We start from the raw sequence: 17570 nt of genomic DNA, 5'->3' as shown, positions 1-17570 counted from the left end.
GCTGTAAATATGAACATGGTACTGCAAAATGGCTGTGTTGCAGAGTCATTTGATTTGTTGAAACAATGGAGATGAGAGGACAAAGGTAATCATTTAGTTCTTGTAGCCAACTTAATGCTGTTGTTACTTTGTAATCCCAGTGAACATATAGGTCGATTCTTATTTTAATTCAACGATTGTCATATGTTCTCTCAACGTAAAGCTGTTAACCTTTGAAAATCAAATGGGCTGATTTGGTCTCAAATCACCTTGCTAGACCACGTGGTATTGCTGAGAAAACCTTGTTGCAGCATATCTGGCTAATAACAAGTCGCCATATTAAACCTGATAGATGATGAGAGTTCCAGGGACATGAGCTCTCTGCTGAAAATGACTGTAGGGCTTCAAGGTGTATTGCAGAGATCTGCAAATCCTTATTGTCTTGAAAGTCTCAAAGGAGGAGCATTGTAAAATGTTTCTAAACTGTTACTACTAATTTTTGCTGCCTTAGAGATGTTGACTTGGAAATATTCACAATGCAAAATGTAGTTGCAGTAAGCTCATTTTAGCCTGCCTTACGGAAGCATGCACAGTCATGTCCCTCACTGATTAAAGGGCCTATCTGGGTTTTTATAAGTGAGCTCTTTTGACAAACTGAAAAGCGAAAAAAATACTACTTTTTGGAATTGTCATTAATGTGTACAGAAGATTATAACTTTATCACCTGCTCTACCTCTACGAATTATGAATACAAGTCGGATATCACAAAACTACCAGCTCTGCAGTTAGGTTATCACTATCTCTGAAGCATACTCATAAACAATAAGGGGTGTCTGAATTAAATCCCTGGGGGACCTCAGACTTGAAACTGCTTTAAGGAAAAAAGTAATCACAAAGCTACATATCTATTCTTTAATGGAATGAGTAAATGTATCTACTTTAAGAAAAATGAATCATTCTTGCTAGGTGTACACAGTAGCAGATCAGCTGTATCAGAGGCTTCAAGGAAATCCACTGCAATTAGTCTGTTTATCTGCCTCATCAAGCAGCTTATTTTTTTAATTTCCAAATTGTCTTCAGATAATTCGTTATGAAACAAAGACAAAGAGTGGTGCCAAAACCTCTGCTAATTGTCTCATCACTGAGAAATTTCCAACACGTTGGTATCAGATTAGCTAATGCAGTTATTGCTTGAAGTGTTCTTTTTCTCAGTTCCATACCATTTTTCCTAACAAAGCTTGCTAGCCTCACTGCTAGGAAACACACATCAAAAATGTGCAGATTTTTGCACATTTGAAAAATGTTCAGATAAACGTTTTAAAATGGTGTTTCTAGTTTTAAACAGGGCATTTACATGTCAGACTATTTTTATTTTTCCATAAACAAAAATATTCAAATGTTCGATAAACTAAGCATTAATTATTTGCCACTTTACTTTGTACAAGACCTGACGTAGTGTAGAAGTCCTTGTTAAGAGATAATAATTTTGAATTTATAAATGATAATTATTTGATCCAAATAACACATTGATATACTACATAAAAACAAAGAGGAAGGCCCTAGCAGTATAGGAGACTGAGGTTTTCAACAGCTTAAGGTAAATTAACATTCTCTAAGAGCAATTTCGTCTAAAACTAGTTGAAGTTACCTTGTCTGGGAAGTTGCCAGCTTCCCTGGAGTTAATTTCCTAGCTGTCTGAGCGTCCCAAAAATTGACTTTGATTCAGACCATTACTTAAAAAAGAAGTTGTCAAAGCAGAAAACCACTGTTGGTCATTACTATGCTTCTTACAGAGTAAGAAGTTCAGACTTAACAAATCATGGCTTGGCTCTCAAAATATGGGAAATGACTGTTTTGACACCCTTTCCCCCCTGCATTTCCATATTATTAAGTTATTTTTTGTGGGTAATGATTGTTCTGAGAAGGAAAAAGAAGGGCACGTATTAAATAATAATGTTTTGACTTAAAAAAAAAAAAAAAAAAAAAGGACTTCAACTATGTATCTAGACTTTCCCTTCAGCTGTACGCTCTTAACCCATACATACACGTGAATTCATAGCATCATGGAATATCCCAAGCTGGAAGGGACCCCTAAGGATCATTGAGTCCAACTCTTGGGTCCCCCAAAAAACACCCAAAAATCAGACCATGTGTCTGAGATAGTTGTCCAAATGCTTCTTGAACTCCATCAAGCTTGGTGCCATTACCACTGCCCTGGGCAGACTGTCCCAGTGCCCGACCACCCTCTCAGTGAAGAAACTTTTCATCCCAGCCTGAATCTTTTATAGGAACTTAGTAAACTCACACCACACAACAAGATAGTCCTTACCTGCTTACTTCATAGTATTTGAAAGAGGAATAAATGCTGGGGGGCAGTGTGCCTCCCTTCATTAAAATATTTCTTACCAATTCCCTTGGGCAATCAATGTGGTGCTGACTTCTCACAGCTTTAACTCCATCTCCCTGCTTCCCATGCATTTTGTTGGGTCAGCATAGGAGAGATCAAATAAAGAACAAGCCTATCTATGTAAAACTTGTTTACAGCCATCAGTGTCAAGTGATGTAACTTTATATCCTCATACAAATGTTCAAATCCTGATTATACTAATCTACCTAGGTCACAACTTGTCCTAATGAGAAGTAACAGAAATGTGAGTTACTCTCATCCGATTATAAATAAAGAAGCTTTAGGGGACGACGTGAAAAATGAAAAGTCAATTTTTGGTATACAACTGATTGGACCTTCTCAGATGTCTCATTATGCAATCTGTAAATTAGTGAGTGAGTTCAGCAGCACACTACCAATCAGAATAATATTCCTGAGTCAGGCACTTGGTAGGGCTGTGTTGAGCATACTTTGAGCATGTGCCACTCTGGCAGAAAGATGTTTGAAACTAAAACTCTAGATTCATTAGCCTGCCTAACTGTTAATAATTCCATTAGACAAGGCTTCACTAGAAATTGTAATCAATGTCAGAAGAGGCTTAAATTCATAACTGTTTGCACTGGGTGCAAACTGATACCAGTACTCCCCAGTAATAGATTCATCTGATTGAATGATGCAACCGTGCACCATTCTGCAGCCCAATAGTGAAATAAGTCACAGCTGCTTGTCCCTTGGCAGCAGTCATGCCAACCAGATGAAATCCATGTCCTTAGAAAGGAGTCTGTGTTCTTTTCCTTAATTACGTCTTTATTGCACAGGTCTGTGTTGCAGCAGAGCCCCTTTGTGTGCTGAATGTCTGTCTTCTGTCACTGCCAGTTCATTTGTATTAGTTTGTGTCTTAATTGCTTGCTTGTTTTATCTTCTTCTCACTGTGCTACTCTTTGCTCCTTTACTTCCACTGAACAGAAATGCACAGAAATCTCCAGTAGGCGACGAGGACTATTTTAAATATTTTCTGCTTAGGGAGTGTTTTTGCTGTTGTTGTTTTTGTTTGGTTTGTTGTTGTTGAGAGAGGTTGTATTCTGTGCTAACAGATGCAGTTATTATATACCTCTACTGATGCCACAGCATCTGCATGAAACAGAGCTATCTTCTTGGCCAAGCTGTCAATGAACATCAAGCAATGATGCAGCTAGGCAGGTTGGGTGAAGGACATAATTTTTTTTTTATTTTTTTTTTAATAACGGGAATATGAAGGAAATCTGATGCTGAACGTTGACAAAGATCTGTTTGTTTCTGGGGGATATTATTTGTTTGATTTATTGTTAGTAAGCATATATCTAAACAAGGAATTGTAATTTTTAGTTTCTCCCAGCAAAGCATTCTCTCCTACTTCAGCACCCCTAAGCAGTTACTAAGCAGTTACAGCAGTTCCTTGTAGGGCAGAGTAGCTGTTATTTTTATCAGCTATTTTCTTTCTCCCTCTCTCTCTCTTTCTTCATGTGACTCTTAAGTTATTAGCTTGTTGGCCAACATCATTTCCCTTGCACCAGTAGGCAGTGGTAGTTCAGGGGACTTAAAGATTATTTTGCTCCTCTGAAACAAGGGATTGATGTAAGCTTAAATTGAAGGCCTTTCGCCCAGTTAATGTTTTGAAAAACTTCCTTTTCATTTTGGCAATTGTGATTTACCATCCGTGCAATATGGTGGGTAGAAGTAACTAAATACCAAATAAATATGGAACAGAAAGTTTATCACATAGATGAATCTCCTGTTTCAACAGAGTTAACAACGTGACAACTTTTAACGATTTTGAATGTTAAATGAATTTGCATATCGCTCTATTCCTTCTAATTTGCTGTTATATATTAAGCGTGTCATTCAGCTACTTGTCTCCATAAATCTCAGAAGAACATCAGCCCCCGTAGGTTTTAAATGTGTTTCTGTCTCTGCTGGAGCTGCACTGTTGTCATTTGGAAAAACACGTGAGACTGGCAGGCTGGGCTGGCTCTTTGAGGCAAGTGCGTATCATTTTCCCCATTGATTCCTTAGAGCAGAACTGCGTAAGAGAAAGTTGTAGCAGAGAAACAGTGGTGGATATTCTTAAAATGCTATCAGTAAAATTTTGTTCTTTTAGCTGTGGGTTCGCATAACTACATGCAGTGTGACAGATGAGACTTTGTTAGGTTGCTCTCACTGGGAGTTAAGTTAGTCAAGTTATGATCACACAGCAACTTGAACCCCTGAAGAACCCCTGAAATTCCAAACAAAGTTTAGCAGTCCTGTGCTCTGTTTTCAGTATTTACTGTTTACTTATTCTTTGTTTCCAACTCGTATTACATTTTAAGATTGTTTTAGTTCTTCTGCAGCAATTCCCAGCTGACTAAGGCACAATAAGTTACGCAACACCGTAAATGTAGAGACTCGCTACGGCACTTCCTTTTATGTTAAATAATTGTATCTTTTTGGAGACGTGAGACCTGCTTATTTGGTTCTATTTCAAATGATTTGGGAAATAAATTCACGTTCTGTCTGATGCTGAAGCCAAAGGATTGAATATATTATATTACATGGCTCTTGGCTTTTAGGAATGCTTGGTGGAGGTGTAACTGAACTTCGAGAACTAATGCTATTCAGCGACACAGTGTTTATTGTGCTACTTAACTGATGGATGCTTTCTGTTAAGGAAAATGAATTGACATTCAGTTTATAGCCAATTTGTAATTCTGGTTGATTAGGCATGCTTGTGAGACATGTATCTAGCTTAGTTATTCCACTAGTTCCCTTTTCACAGTGTTCAGTGAGGCTGAGCATCTCACTGTCAGTCATGTGTTCACCCTCGTGGCCTTCCAGTCAAGGTCAGGGGCATTCACCAATTAAAGGAAACAGAGACAAATTAAGTGCTGTATTCAAGTGTTTAATATGAACATTGTGACTACTTCTTCACCGAAGAGAAGCTTGGAAGTTTCTGGTAGCCGTAAAGAGCATGAATTTTAAATTGCTCTGTCTCTTGAAATTGAATGTTTAGTTGCAACACTGACCTTATACCTTTAGACCAAATGGTAAGACTGTAGTGTCACCAAAAAATCATTCTGAAAATGGAATTGAACCTCAGCCTTCTAGCTCTTCAACACCTCTTCACTCCTCCCTCTCATTTTTTTTTTCTCACTATGTTATCCAGTAATACCGTGATGGCTTCTGCTTCTGATGGAAATCTGGCAGTAATCCCAATTTTGTTTAGAATAGCATATTACACCAAGATGTAGTACACAGCACGTTGAGTAAGGAATTAGGATACTAGATCCTTTTCCTGGATCTGCTTTTGAATTTATGAAGTTGTCAGATTATTTTATATAGTCAGTATATGTAAAGAAAGATAATGATGACTTTTTTTTTACCTTGTTTAAGAACTGCCTAGTGCCATCCCTGTCATCAGTATGGGTTGTACAGTGTTGGTGATAAGAAGCTTATGATCAGAAGGGAAAAGTTTTGATCAAAGTGATTTAGCTTAGAGATGGGTGCATTTTTGTGAGCAATTTTATGTGCTTTCTGTAAGAAGACAGCGGTCTCTATAAGCCAGATACATAGTGAGAATACCAGAATGCCTCAGTGCACAGATGACCGGAGTCCGATGCCTGCAGTGAATGTCTTCCAGCTACCCTGTCAGGGAAAATGCAGAACATCATAAACATCCTGGTTTACTTACAGTACACTGATACAATTGCAGGGGCTTCACAGATGTGCCTTTAACTTATTTATGCAAAAAAAAATAAACTGTGTGTTAGAACTCACCCAGATGAGCAGTTACAAAACTGGTTGCAAAAATGAGTGGAGCCAAGACTGACGGGTTGAAATCTTTGGTTCTCATTGTTTTATAGCATACTTTCTTATTTTTAAATAGTTAAAATATCTATCTTAAAAGAACACTGCTCAACTTCCACTATGCATATGAGTTTGAAAAAAAGTCAAGAAAAAAAATATCATGATTTGTCACTTGAGGAAGGTATTCAGTCTGCATATCATTAACTTAGTATTTTTTAAAATGGTAAGCTGAAGTGTCTTAAAATGATTTTTCTAAGTCAGCAAATAAATGAGGAAGGAAATAACCACTTCATTTACTGGCTTGCTGATGATTTTGCTTTTTTTTTTCCCGAGTTTTCAGAAAACATGCTTTCTTTTTTTCTGTGGAGGTACAATGTGAATATGCCTCGCAGTTAGCAGACAGTATCATGGGCATCCAGCTTTAAAAAGTCACACACAGAATTTTGATAATGAAGTACTCTGTATTAATGAAAAGGTTATCAAGAGTAACAGTACTGACATAAAATCTATCTTTATTTTTGTGATTGTTTCTTTTTGTGGGGCAATGATGGGAATTCTAATCACAAGTTAATGTGATTTTGAGGTAGAATGACTTTTAGACTTGTTTCAGTTATCAAGAGCTGAGTACCTCTGCTACTATTAGCTAATAGTAGTGAGGGTGTCCATTGTGATAAATTACTATTAGGAAGTACTTTTCAAATACCAAATGCCAAGTCATGGAATGAAAATTGTATATTTGATCATTAAATAAATTCTATTTTTTCTTCTTCTTTCTTGAAGTGCAATGAGAGGCAGAATTCACCAGTGACTTCCCCGGGATCTTCCCCTCTTGCACAAAGAAGAAAACCACTTCCAGACCCCCTGCAAATCCCACATCTTAGTCTTCCACCTGTACCTCCTCGTCTGGACCTCATTCAGAAGGGAGTAGCACGGTCACCATGTGCAAGCCCGACTGGGTCACCAAAAGTAAGTCTTATTGACCATTATTTCTGTATTTATGGGTATTGAGAAATTCTCTATGATTGTTTTCAAGGTGAGCCTGCTTGTTTTGGAATACCGACTATTAGGAAATTTTCTGCATGTATTCTTTTGCAGGAATTTGTCCAATAGACTTTTAATTCCCCATAGCTTAGAAAAACTTTAGATTAGATCCACATTGATTAAATCACCTAAAGGCTCTTATCTCCTTCGGCTGACTTTGGAAATACCTGTCTGTTTGCATAATACCTTACACAGCCAGATTATTACAGCTACGTGTTGGTCAAATGTGACCTGTTAATCTGATGGTTTTATTGCACTTGGTTATGCTCTGACATTAACATCAGTTTGATACTGCTGCAATGGATCAGTTTTGTAATAAACCCTTATTCGTAAAAATAAATAGAAATAAAAATTTCTAGAAAGTAGATTTAAAAGTCATTATTTCATTAAAATTGCATGTTTTGCTCTGATGATGACTTATACTCACTTCCAAAGTACCCCAACAATAAAAATAGGTGCAGATACCCTGCTTTCAAAACTTTGTGGCATATATTGTTTTAGGGGAAATATTAATGATTCTATAGTTAATAAATTGTATGCTGTGTCTTGTGAAAGTAATGATACTAAGGAGTGATTTTTTAACATGACCTGTGTGCTCATAATATATATCCAGTTTGAAGTACTGTGTGTGTTTTTTCAGGCTTTTACTTCAAGCTTGAAAATCAACTTTTCAAAGTTCTGATGGCTTATAATTTAGAAGAGAAAATAGAAGTTAGAATAGTTTCTTTATTATGCTTCTTTAATCACTTTTTAATCTTATATGAGGGAAGTTATAGCACATTGAGAAAATAAGCTGGGTGTCTGGCACATCTATTAAAATGTGTTTTACAATAGACTGTTTGTACAAAGCTTATGGCTTTGAATAAACAAGGAAACAAACAAAAAAAGAAAATCAGAAATACCACTAATATTGCTCTAAGTTTTCAGTGAAATTATTTCAAAACTACTGTTGCTTTTTTTCTCCCTTAAAACTTTTCCTTTGCATATTTAAGTGTTATAAATTTATAATATAGTATCTTTGGAGTGCAAGGGGAACAAGATGGAGGATAACAAAGAATTGAAGAATTGCAATTGAATATTTCAAAACAAACAAATGGACACTTTGTTCTACCAAAAATACTACTTCAGGCAAAACACTTTTATAGTAAACAGCTACAACAAAAAAAATTGGCCCCAGCTGTTTTCTTGTTTCCTTAACAGTGAAAGTTAATTAGCAGCTTAATTAAATACTTATTTAATAAACTGTCCTATTTATGTTAATAGACCTGCAGGTAGAATACCTAATTTTAATATAAGGAACATGTTGAGGTGCTGCCCAAAAAATAGTGATGGGCAGCTCTCAACTGAAGTGAGACCAAATAATGATCTTCCTGTAAAAATTTTTGTGCCCTCACGCTCTTAAACTGGTAATATTATGCAGAGTCCATGAAAATTACACTTTCCGTGAGAAATGAGCTTTTATTTGTTGTAATTGCTGGTAGGAGGAAAAACATTTCCTGAACACCTAGAAAAACCTGTCTCAAACATAATTTCATAAAATGCTTTTAGTAAATCACTTTTAATGAGAACACTTTTTTGTTTGTTTTTGATTTCTGCTTTTATAAACTATACGGTTCTGTATATGTTTTCTTTCTGATAACTTGTTTTTCAGCTTTTTAGTATCATACACCTAAGTTTGCAAAACATTTTAGCATTTATGACAGTTCTCAATTCTGAGAACGGAAATCAGTTTTTCTCTGGCAAAAGTTGTTTGCGGATGAACTAATTGCAAACATAAATACATTATAAATATGTTATTTGAAGAACTGAACTACAGTTCAAATTGGCATCAAACAATGCACATCACGTGAAGAGTGGAGTCATCCCATGATATATCAACAAAGCCAAAATATTTGTTTTCTCCTTCCACTTGAGTCCTCATCATTGCTTTTTTTGTACTCATTCCATGTCACTAAGTCATTTGCCTTTGGATGTGATCTCCCCCTTTCTTTTTTTCCTGCATCAGAAGGTCTGTTTTTCCTTGCATTCCTTAGAATCCATTTCAGCAGCTAAAAAAAGTGATTCAAAGGAAGCATTATGGAAACCAGAGCAAAGGATTCTGGAAAAATGCTATCAGCCATATAAATCTGCCTCAGCCAATTGTCTTTACTCTCCTCCTGCTCCTTCCTTGGGTTATTCATGCAACAGTAGAAATGGTGTTATGCTTTCCGAAGAGAGACCAGGTAGTATACATAGTGAAAAGACAAGACTAGCATTTAACCTACTGGCAAGTTCTCTTCTGATGCGTTGAAAATATCTCAGTTAGAAATGGTAAAACTGTATTTGATCATGAAAGGAACATGAATACCTACATGTAACTTTTTTTTTTTTTTTTAATTCTGTTTTTGTTTAGTCTTCTCCTTGTATGGTGAGGAAACAAGACAAACCTTTGCCAGCACCACCACCTCCCTTGCGTGATCCTCCACCACCTCCACCAGAACGACCCCCTCCAATTCCACCAGACAACAGAATAAGCAGACACCTGCATCATCCAGAAAGTGTGCCTTCCAGAGACCAGCCAATGCCCCTTGAAGGCTGGTGTCCCAGAGACGTGTTTGGGACAAGTCAGTTAGTAGGATGTCGAATAGGGAATGATGCTTCTCCCAAACCAGGACTGACTGCAGTTTCCAACATAAATGGAAGGCACAACCGCGTAACTTCTGAGCCAGGATTTATGAGGAAACACAGACGTCACGAGCTGCCTGTGGAAGGTGCCAAGGTATGAAATAAGCTGAATGTGTTGAAGCCTAATTTGATACCGTACTGCAGTATTGTTTTGCATTGTCTACAATACTACTTTATATTGGTCAGTGATCATGTACTGTTTTAAATATTTCCTGTTGCTTGTAAATAATAAGCGGGCCGTAAATAAATGGCTTGTTAAGTAATGCAATTTGCAAAGCAACAGTAAGAGGGTCTAAGTTAGAAGTCAGTTTTAACATGGAACATTCTGAAAATGGCTTGAAAACAAATTCTAGATTTGCTATTCTTTTAGCAAAGGATTCATACAGTTGGTACATAATCTAACTTCAGTTATGCAGCATCTCAGGTATACTTTGAGAGTGTTTTATGCCAAAATGATTTGTACATGAGATGACGGGAAATAGATGTTCTGGTTACTTCTATCATAGGTGAGATAAGGACTTGGTAACCCCTTCAATTTGTAAGATATATAGCATGTATGCATATGTACAAATATGCTTAAATTGTTGGCTATATTTTATGCATTAACATAAGCTTAATATGCTAATGATCAGGTGGTCTTGTTCACCAATAAAACATTTTCAAAAGAGTATTAAATTAATGATGATGTTCAGTATAATATAATGGAAATGATCTAACCTGGCTTGATAACAAAAAAGAAGAAACAAATATATCCAAAACCAAGCTAAATGTAGAACCATTTATTTTCTCTTTACAACTGGCAATATGGGCAGCATCCTTGAAATTGTGCAGTGGCACAATCCCTGTATTGCATTGTTTGATTTGGCATTATTATCAGTACTCTAAACCTTTTTCAGGATAATTTGCATTGTGGCTACCTTTTATTTTTCAGTTGTTTACAGTAATGCACATATCATTAACTGGATTCTTCTTTCTTTGGACTTAAGTCAGAGCTTCCACTGCTCGAGTTGAATGTTGCTGTAATTTCTCTGTATCAGTTCATGATTTCTCTTGGACAGATGTCCAGTGCGATGTCCAATAATCTATTTTCAGTCCTGAGGGTGTTTAGAGTTGTCACTTGCAGTCTTTCCTCTGATTGTCTAACTTGGTTTGGCTAGGAGGCATCTGCTTGTCACCTAAGAAGTATGATTGCCTGTCCTTAACTGCATTGAATAGCGTGTATGTCTATAACTATGGTGTTTATTCTTTCAAAAAACAAAACAACAACAACAAAACGAGGAGGATTGTTTCCATTCATTGATTGAAGATATTTCGGAGAGAGGAGTGTGGAGGGGTAGTCCTAGAATTAGTCAATTCCAGATAATTTGCAAAACTTTGCAGTGTTGGGGAAGCCTGGAGTTTAAAAGAAACCAAGTGGTGGTGCCCTAAGAAAAAATTCATGGTTCTGCTCTAATTGGTTTTATCAAAGCAGCTCAGTAATTTATTCATAGTGCAGGTTAACTTGCTTTTTTTTTTTGCTGCTCTTTTTCACTTATATATAGCTAGACTATATAGCTTGTGCTAAGTAGGTTGGATTTGAAGTTCTGATCACAGCAGATAGAAATCACTTTTTCTCTCTTTGCTTTTTTTTTTTTTTTCCAAGGTCTCAAGCTATTTAACTTTATCTCTCTCTCTCTTTTTTTTTTTTTTTAATAGTTATTGTGGTTATTTTGAAAGCACGTTACTGAAATTTCAGTTACTATTGGTAAAGGCCATTGACATATGTGATGAAAAGTGCTTAAGAATTTCATGGTAGTATATATAATCAGAACGTACTTTTTTCATAATTAAGGCAGAAAACCAAAATTTTACTTAGAGCTAGACTGTTGTTTAAAATGCTATAGTTTTTCATCTGCTTTTAAAAGGATACTGGGTTTATATCTTCATAGAGCCATTTGAGTTGTGATCAGGCATTTATATCTTTGATATCTATATATTTGAGTTGTGATCAGGCATTTATATCTTCATAGAGCATTTGAGCTGTGATCAGGCACAGAGCTGAAGCTGATAGAATGAATACTTCTCAAATCAGAATAACCGCTAAGTGTGGAAGTGCCATTGTACTGCTGAGAACTTACATAGGTGTTTCTTTAACCAAATGCTGTTTGAAAGTCATCTTCAGGTAATAGGCTTAAACCACTTGGTTACATGGAGAAACTGACAACTCTGAATTACCATTTGTGGCTGTATGCACATTCACAAGGGTAACATTTCATGACTTTTCATCCCTTATTCATTTATCATAATATAAGCTATTTGCTATTAGTTAAAGCCAAGAATCAGGAAGACAAGTATGGGGTGAATTCTGGCAAGTACTGCACTATAGTTTTTTTAATATATATATATATTTTTAATAGTTTTTTAAAAAAGCTATGCTTATCATGCTGTACCTGTTGTTTTCCCTCTGTACTTCATCTCTCTCACTTTCAAAAGTTTGAAAAGTTGCAATCTTGAAATCTTAATTTTCCCCTAAGTGGTTCAGCTGTAACTGAGTAGGCCATCTACTAATTGTGACGTGAAACTTCCTGTTTTTGCAAAATTTAAAACTAGTATGTTCTACAGCTCCTGAAGAGAGTGATCTGGAACAAGTATGAAGAGTCACTTCAGAGTACAGCTCTGTTGTGTGAACTTCTAGGAAAGGCTTTATGCATAGCCTTTGAAAAGTGTATTTGTGATTTTTAGGTATTTTCAAATGGTCATCTGATAAATGAAGAATATGATGTACCTCCACGGCTTTCACCTCCTCTTCCAGCTGTTTCCACCATCCCTAGTATAAAGTAAGTAAACTTTATCTGTAAAAGAAATATGTTAATTAATGTTAGACAATAACGCTGATTCTCTGGTGATAAAAGGAAAACAGAAAAAAGGAAAGAAAATGAACTAATGTTGAACACTTGTTACATTTTCCATGACACTTTTAAGTGTTTTTACAAAGGAAATGTAAATTTTATTGATTAAGCAGGAGCAGTTCTGATGTTAATTTAACATATGACATTTCATATTGAAAGAATTGTGGCAGATCTTGCTCATAGGAGTTTGGCAGTGGTAGCAGACCCTGTCCATTTTTGTTTCTACTGCTGTTGAAGAAGTACGATAAGAACTATTTATCACAGATGAGAGATTCTAGGAAAAGTGCTGTGGGTAAAGACCGTGATATGTGTGTGTGTATGCATTCTATCTGTAATGTAGTAGTGTTTTCTGGACTTTCTACAGATGGAGGCTTTTTTCATGCAGTATCTTTTCTTTGTGGTGGTTAAAAACAAACAAAATGACTTTATATCCATTTTAAATGGAGTCTATCTGCCTGAATTCCAGAATGTGGTTTAGGAAATCTTGTCATTTCAAGTTGTAGACTACTTGTAGTCTTCCAGGAATACTACTGTTTATCAGATGTTGCCGTGCATAGCAATTATCTTTGGACTCCAAATCACACAAGATTTTCAACAGAAATTTTGAAAAAGAAAAAAAAAAAAAAAAACTTGGAAGTGCTCGAAAATCATATGTTGACTGTATTTTTGTAAGGAAATAAGAGCATAAAAACCACAACAGATGATATTATCCTACAGTTTCTTTTCAGTGTACTCCATGTAATGCTTGCTGCTAAATAAAAATGACTGTGCAGTTAGTACCTACTAAGAATTCTCTCACGAGAATTTAATTTTGCCATATCTTTAGCACCCATTCCATTGCTGTTCAGTTAGAGGTACCATTAAAGCCAAATATATTTCAGCATCCATTAATATGCTGATTTTTCTCTTCCTGAGCTCTAGAATAAAGACAAAGCTTTGGCTTTTTTATTCAGAATCATATGCTTGGGAAAGCTATTGCTGAATTGAAGTTCTGAATGTTTGCTTTCCATTCACAAGCAAATCAGGACAAATATTTTTGGTAATTGAATGTTGAGATGTAACCTGATTGCTGTAGAGTATCATGAGAGTATGGATATCTCATGTAATCAATCCCCTGTATAGATTTACCTCCTTGGACTGGCTGCAGCTTCCATGATACATGTAGCTCCTGGGAGGTTCTGCACCCTAATGGTCAGAAAAATAAAGCAATGACTCTGATGAACACTCTATGTACTTTACTATTTCAAAGGAAATTGCTCAGTTCTGAATTGGGGAAGATTTTTATTTTTGTAGTGTTAAAATAAGAAAACACTGTTTCATGAAAACCTCATTTTTATGCATATTTTTTACAAATGTAGCCTCGAATCAAAGTACAGTGTCATGCAGTGTTCATTGGAATTTCCACAATATATCACAATAGTGTGGGCACACGCAAATCCATGCCAAGTCAATCCAAAATAAAATTTAACTTGATAAAAGAAATAAGTTCACTAACTGAAGTCTTCTGAATAGAAAACTGACATATGCCAGCAGAAAGAAAATGTTCAGTTGCTAAAATGAAGCCTCATACTTTTTTCAGGAAGAAATTCACTTCCGTTTCTGTTTTATGTTTTTGCTTGTACCTTAAAAAAAAAAAAAAAAAAAAAAAAAAAGGGCACATTTAAAAGTTTGATTTTTAAAATGTAAAAAACTATCAATATATGGCTTGGGGTAGGAAGTTCAAAATATCTAATTAACAGCTACTGAACTGTCACATTGAATGTCTGTTAAAATAAAAAAAAAATGAACATTGTGTGTTGCTTCTTCACACACTAATATGCCCATTCTAAATTGATTTCAAATTAATTTTTTGTTACCCCTAGAAAATACCTTTGTTAATAGATAAGTAGCAAAATATAGGTGGAAAAATAATAATAATAAAAAAATCTTTCTTCAAAGATAGCAAATTTAATGAGTTTAATATTTCCACCAGTAAAATGCTTTCAAAAAGCAACCTGAGTAATATTTAACATTATTTCATGTGAAATGTTAGATAGGATATTTTTACGGAGTCTTTTTCCTCCTATAAAAATTGACTGCATTAAGCCTTCATAAATGTGTTGAACTGTATTTGGTCCAAAATACTCTTATTTTCCATAATTGTGCTACTGCAATCAATCTGGTGCAAGTTTCTCATTTTTTTCCTGCTTTCTAATCTCTGCAGAATTGTGGCTTGAGAGCTAGTTTGTTTCATACAGCTCAAAGGCATTCTATTTTTTTCTAGTTATTTTCATAAGTCAGTCTGTAATTTCAAAGGTTTAACCAAAGGGTACGCTGAACAGGTATGAAATGCCATCGTGTAAATAATAATGAGGTAAAATGATCCTTAGTTGAAGCTCTAAGACATCCATACTTACTTATTTTTCTGAATAAATATGAGATTGCAAATATGACTTTTTTAAAAAAATAAATTACATTAAGATAAAATCACTAGTGTCTTTTTCTGGAAACAGTGCTGATTTATTTTCATTTTACTAAATTGGTTATTATTTCTTATACATTAGTAATGAAATGCTGGGCTCATGTTAACTAAGCATCTGATTTTTATTTTCCACTCAGCTGCTGTGCCTACATGTGAAGTATTTTTTTTTTTTTAAATCAAATTGCTTTAATTATGTCAGATGAATTGCTATTTTGTTCTCAAATAATAAAAAGTAAATCTTTAACATCAATGTTACAGATTAATAACAAACTTTAACAACGTTTCAGTTCTTCCCCCAAACTTCAAAGTTTTCAAGGCAAACAATGTTTGTTTTATTCCCTGTAGGCCCCATTTTTATTCATCAGTTTAAATTGGTCTCCTTGTTTCAAAAGTGCTTTATACTGCAGTGGTATTTTACTTGAGAGCCTCTAGTTCTGAGTATGTAATGAGACATTCAATTCCACGTACTTGCTGTATCCTATATTTATGTTAGGAGTATCTAGTTGATTTGAGCTGGTTGAGGAAAAGTGCATAGAAAAGCATTTCTCCCCCTGCTACTATCCCTTTTATCCTTGCTAGCAAACTTTGAAGGTGAAGTCATTGTTCCATTAAGGAAAGTGGGATTGGCAGTCGTGGCTTCCTTGAAATTGGTCTTTGCTGCGGTGCTTCTCCAGGGGCTTGTAGATGGAGCACTGCTGACACAAGGGTTCCAAGTACCTGAGAAAGGACGCAATGTGTGCTAAGCTTGACAAGTCAGTGAGTTTGGTTGCAGCATCCACTCTCGAATAATTCTATTTGTGTGCCTGCTCAAGCTATGAGAAATAGAAAATTGTGTACTCTGAGTGAGGGCAAACTGCTTTAATATACAGTTGGGTTTTAAGGGTAAAGCACACACAAGGGTAGTTGTTGTGGAGCAGGTGATAAGTGTTGACTTGCTCATGTGATCCATATAACTTAACATCTAATTTGCTGAAGCAGAGTTAGCTTGAGGCCTTGCAAGATTAAAGCTTTTGTGTGCTCTGTCAACTAATACTGTTTATAGGGGAGGGTCTGTACGAGATGAATTGATAGCAAGGACGTGATATCTGTACTGTACATGTCATGGGTCAGTAGTTCATCTAGCTACAATCTTGTCCTGTGAATTTGAACAGCCTTCAGCAACTGGAACATACAAAGGGCGAGCACGCTTGGAATGTGTCTTGTCTTTTTGTTTAATTTGAAAGGTGTTCAATTTGTGCACTCCTCAGTGCAAATCAAAGTATGGTGAGTGGGGGAGATTGAAGAGATTCCTTTCAAAAGTCCAGCCTGATCCAGACTGAAATACAGGGACTGCAAGTTCATTGTGTCTAAGCTCTGTGAGTAGGTTTACCAGTAAATGAAGGAAGGGGAATCTTTCCCTGAAATACTTTTAAATGAGTATGTTGTTGGTTTCCCTGAAGCTCTGCTAGATAACAGCTGAGCTGGACTTGAAGTGATTTGACAAAAATGGCTTCTCATGTCTTTTCCTGTTTTGCCTTTGGTGCTCAGTAGGATAAGATAGATTGACATCTAGCCTTCTGTTCAACAAACCAGAAAATACAAAGTCATTGCTTATCAGAGTGCAATTCTGACTTTCAATTTAAAAATATTTCCACTTAAGGAGTAGGGGAAGGGAACTAGAAAATATTGCAATAAAGTGTGCTGGTCATGTGAAGGTAAACAAACCTTATGAAGACATAAAAGTAATAAAGTTTTTTGAAGTGTAATTACAGAAAACTTCACCAGATTATGAAATCTGTTCATAAACAGATACGCCTGCTTATGTTACTAGATGGTTTTGTGTAGAACAGTAGAGCTAATCTTACAAGAACAATAGAGAATTAACAAAACAATTCGATCTTGAAGAAATTTCAGTAATGATAGAGAAAATGGGATATACTAATAAAACAATGCAAAAGAAGTTTGGAGCCAAGTATTAAAACTGGATTGTAAATTGGAAGAGCAATACAATTTTTTAAAACTATGAATTGTGAAAAGTTCCTAAAACACAATGCAAGTACAAGACAATTTTAGGACTCTAGTGGAGAGTATATTAGGTATGTGTTAGTACTCTTAAACTTTTTGCTGCTTTACAAATAAAAAGCACCTTTCAAATATTAAACACATAATATATACAACCCAGCAAATATTTTCCTTACTTTAAAGACAGCAAAAGAGAGACTTTACTAGTGTGAAGGGCTTTTCTAAGGCTACACTGTACTCAGAAGCAGGAGGCACAGAACATGTGTCTCTAATAACTCCAAACCAGTAATGGTTTCTCATCAGTGCAGTAATGTTGGAAATTGATGTT

The 17570-nt window shown here is 35.6% G+C and overlaps 1 protein-coding gene across 4 annotated transcripts in view; it reads left to right on the top strand.

Annotated features, from left to right (window-relative positions):
- Positions 1-17570, top strand: part of CBLB (Cbl proto-oncogene B) — a 137280-nt gene that overhangs the window by 96483 nt on the left and 23227 nt on the right. For all 4 annotated transcript variants that reach the window (XM_035315062.1, XM_035315061.1, XM_035315064.1 and 1 more), the window contains 3 exons: positions 6968-7153; positions 9621-9986; positions 12614-12708. In XM_035315062.1, coding sequence (XP_035170953.1) covers positions 6968-7153; positions 9621-9986; positions 12614-12708 — 647 coding nt within the window. The remainder of the gene's footprint in view (positions 1-6967; positions 7154-9620; positions 9987-12613; positions 12709-17570) is intronic.

This window comes from Oxyura jamaicensis, chromosome 1 (assembly GCF_011077185.1).
Source record: "Oxyura jamaicensis isolate SHBP4307 breed ruddy duck chromosome 1, BPBGC_Ojam_1.0, whole genome shotgun sequence".
NCBI classification, from domain to species: Eukaryota; Metazoa; Chordata; class Aves; order Anseriformes; family Anatidae; genus Oxyura; species Oxyura jamaicensis.
The sequence above is the reverse complement of the archived record's forward strand: the minus strand, read 5'-3'. Positions and strand labels throughout refer to the sequence as shown.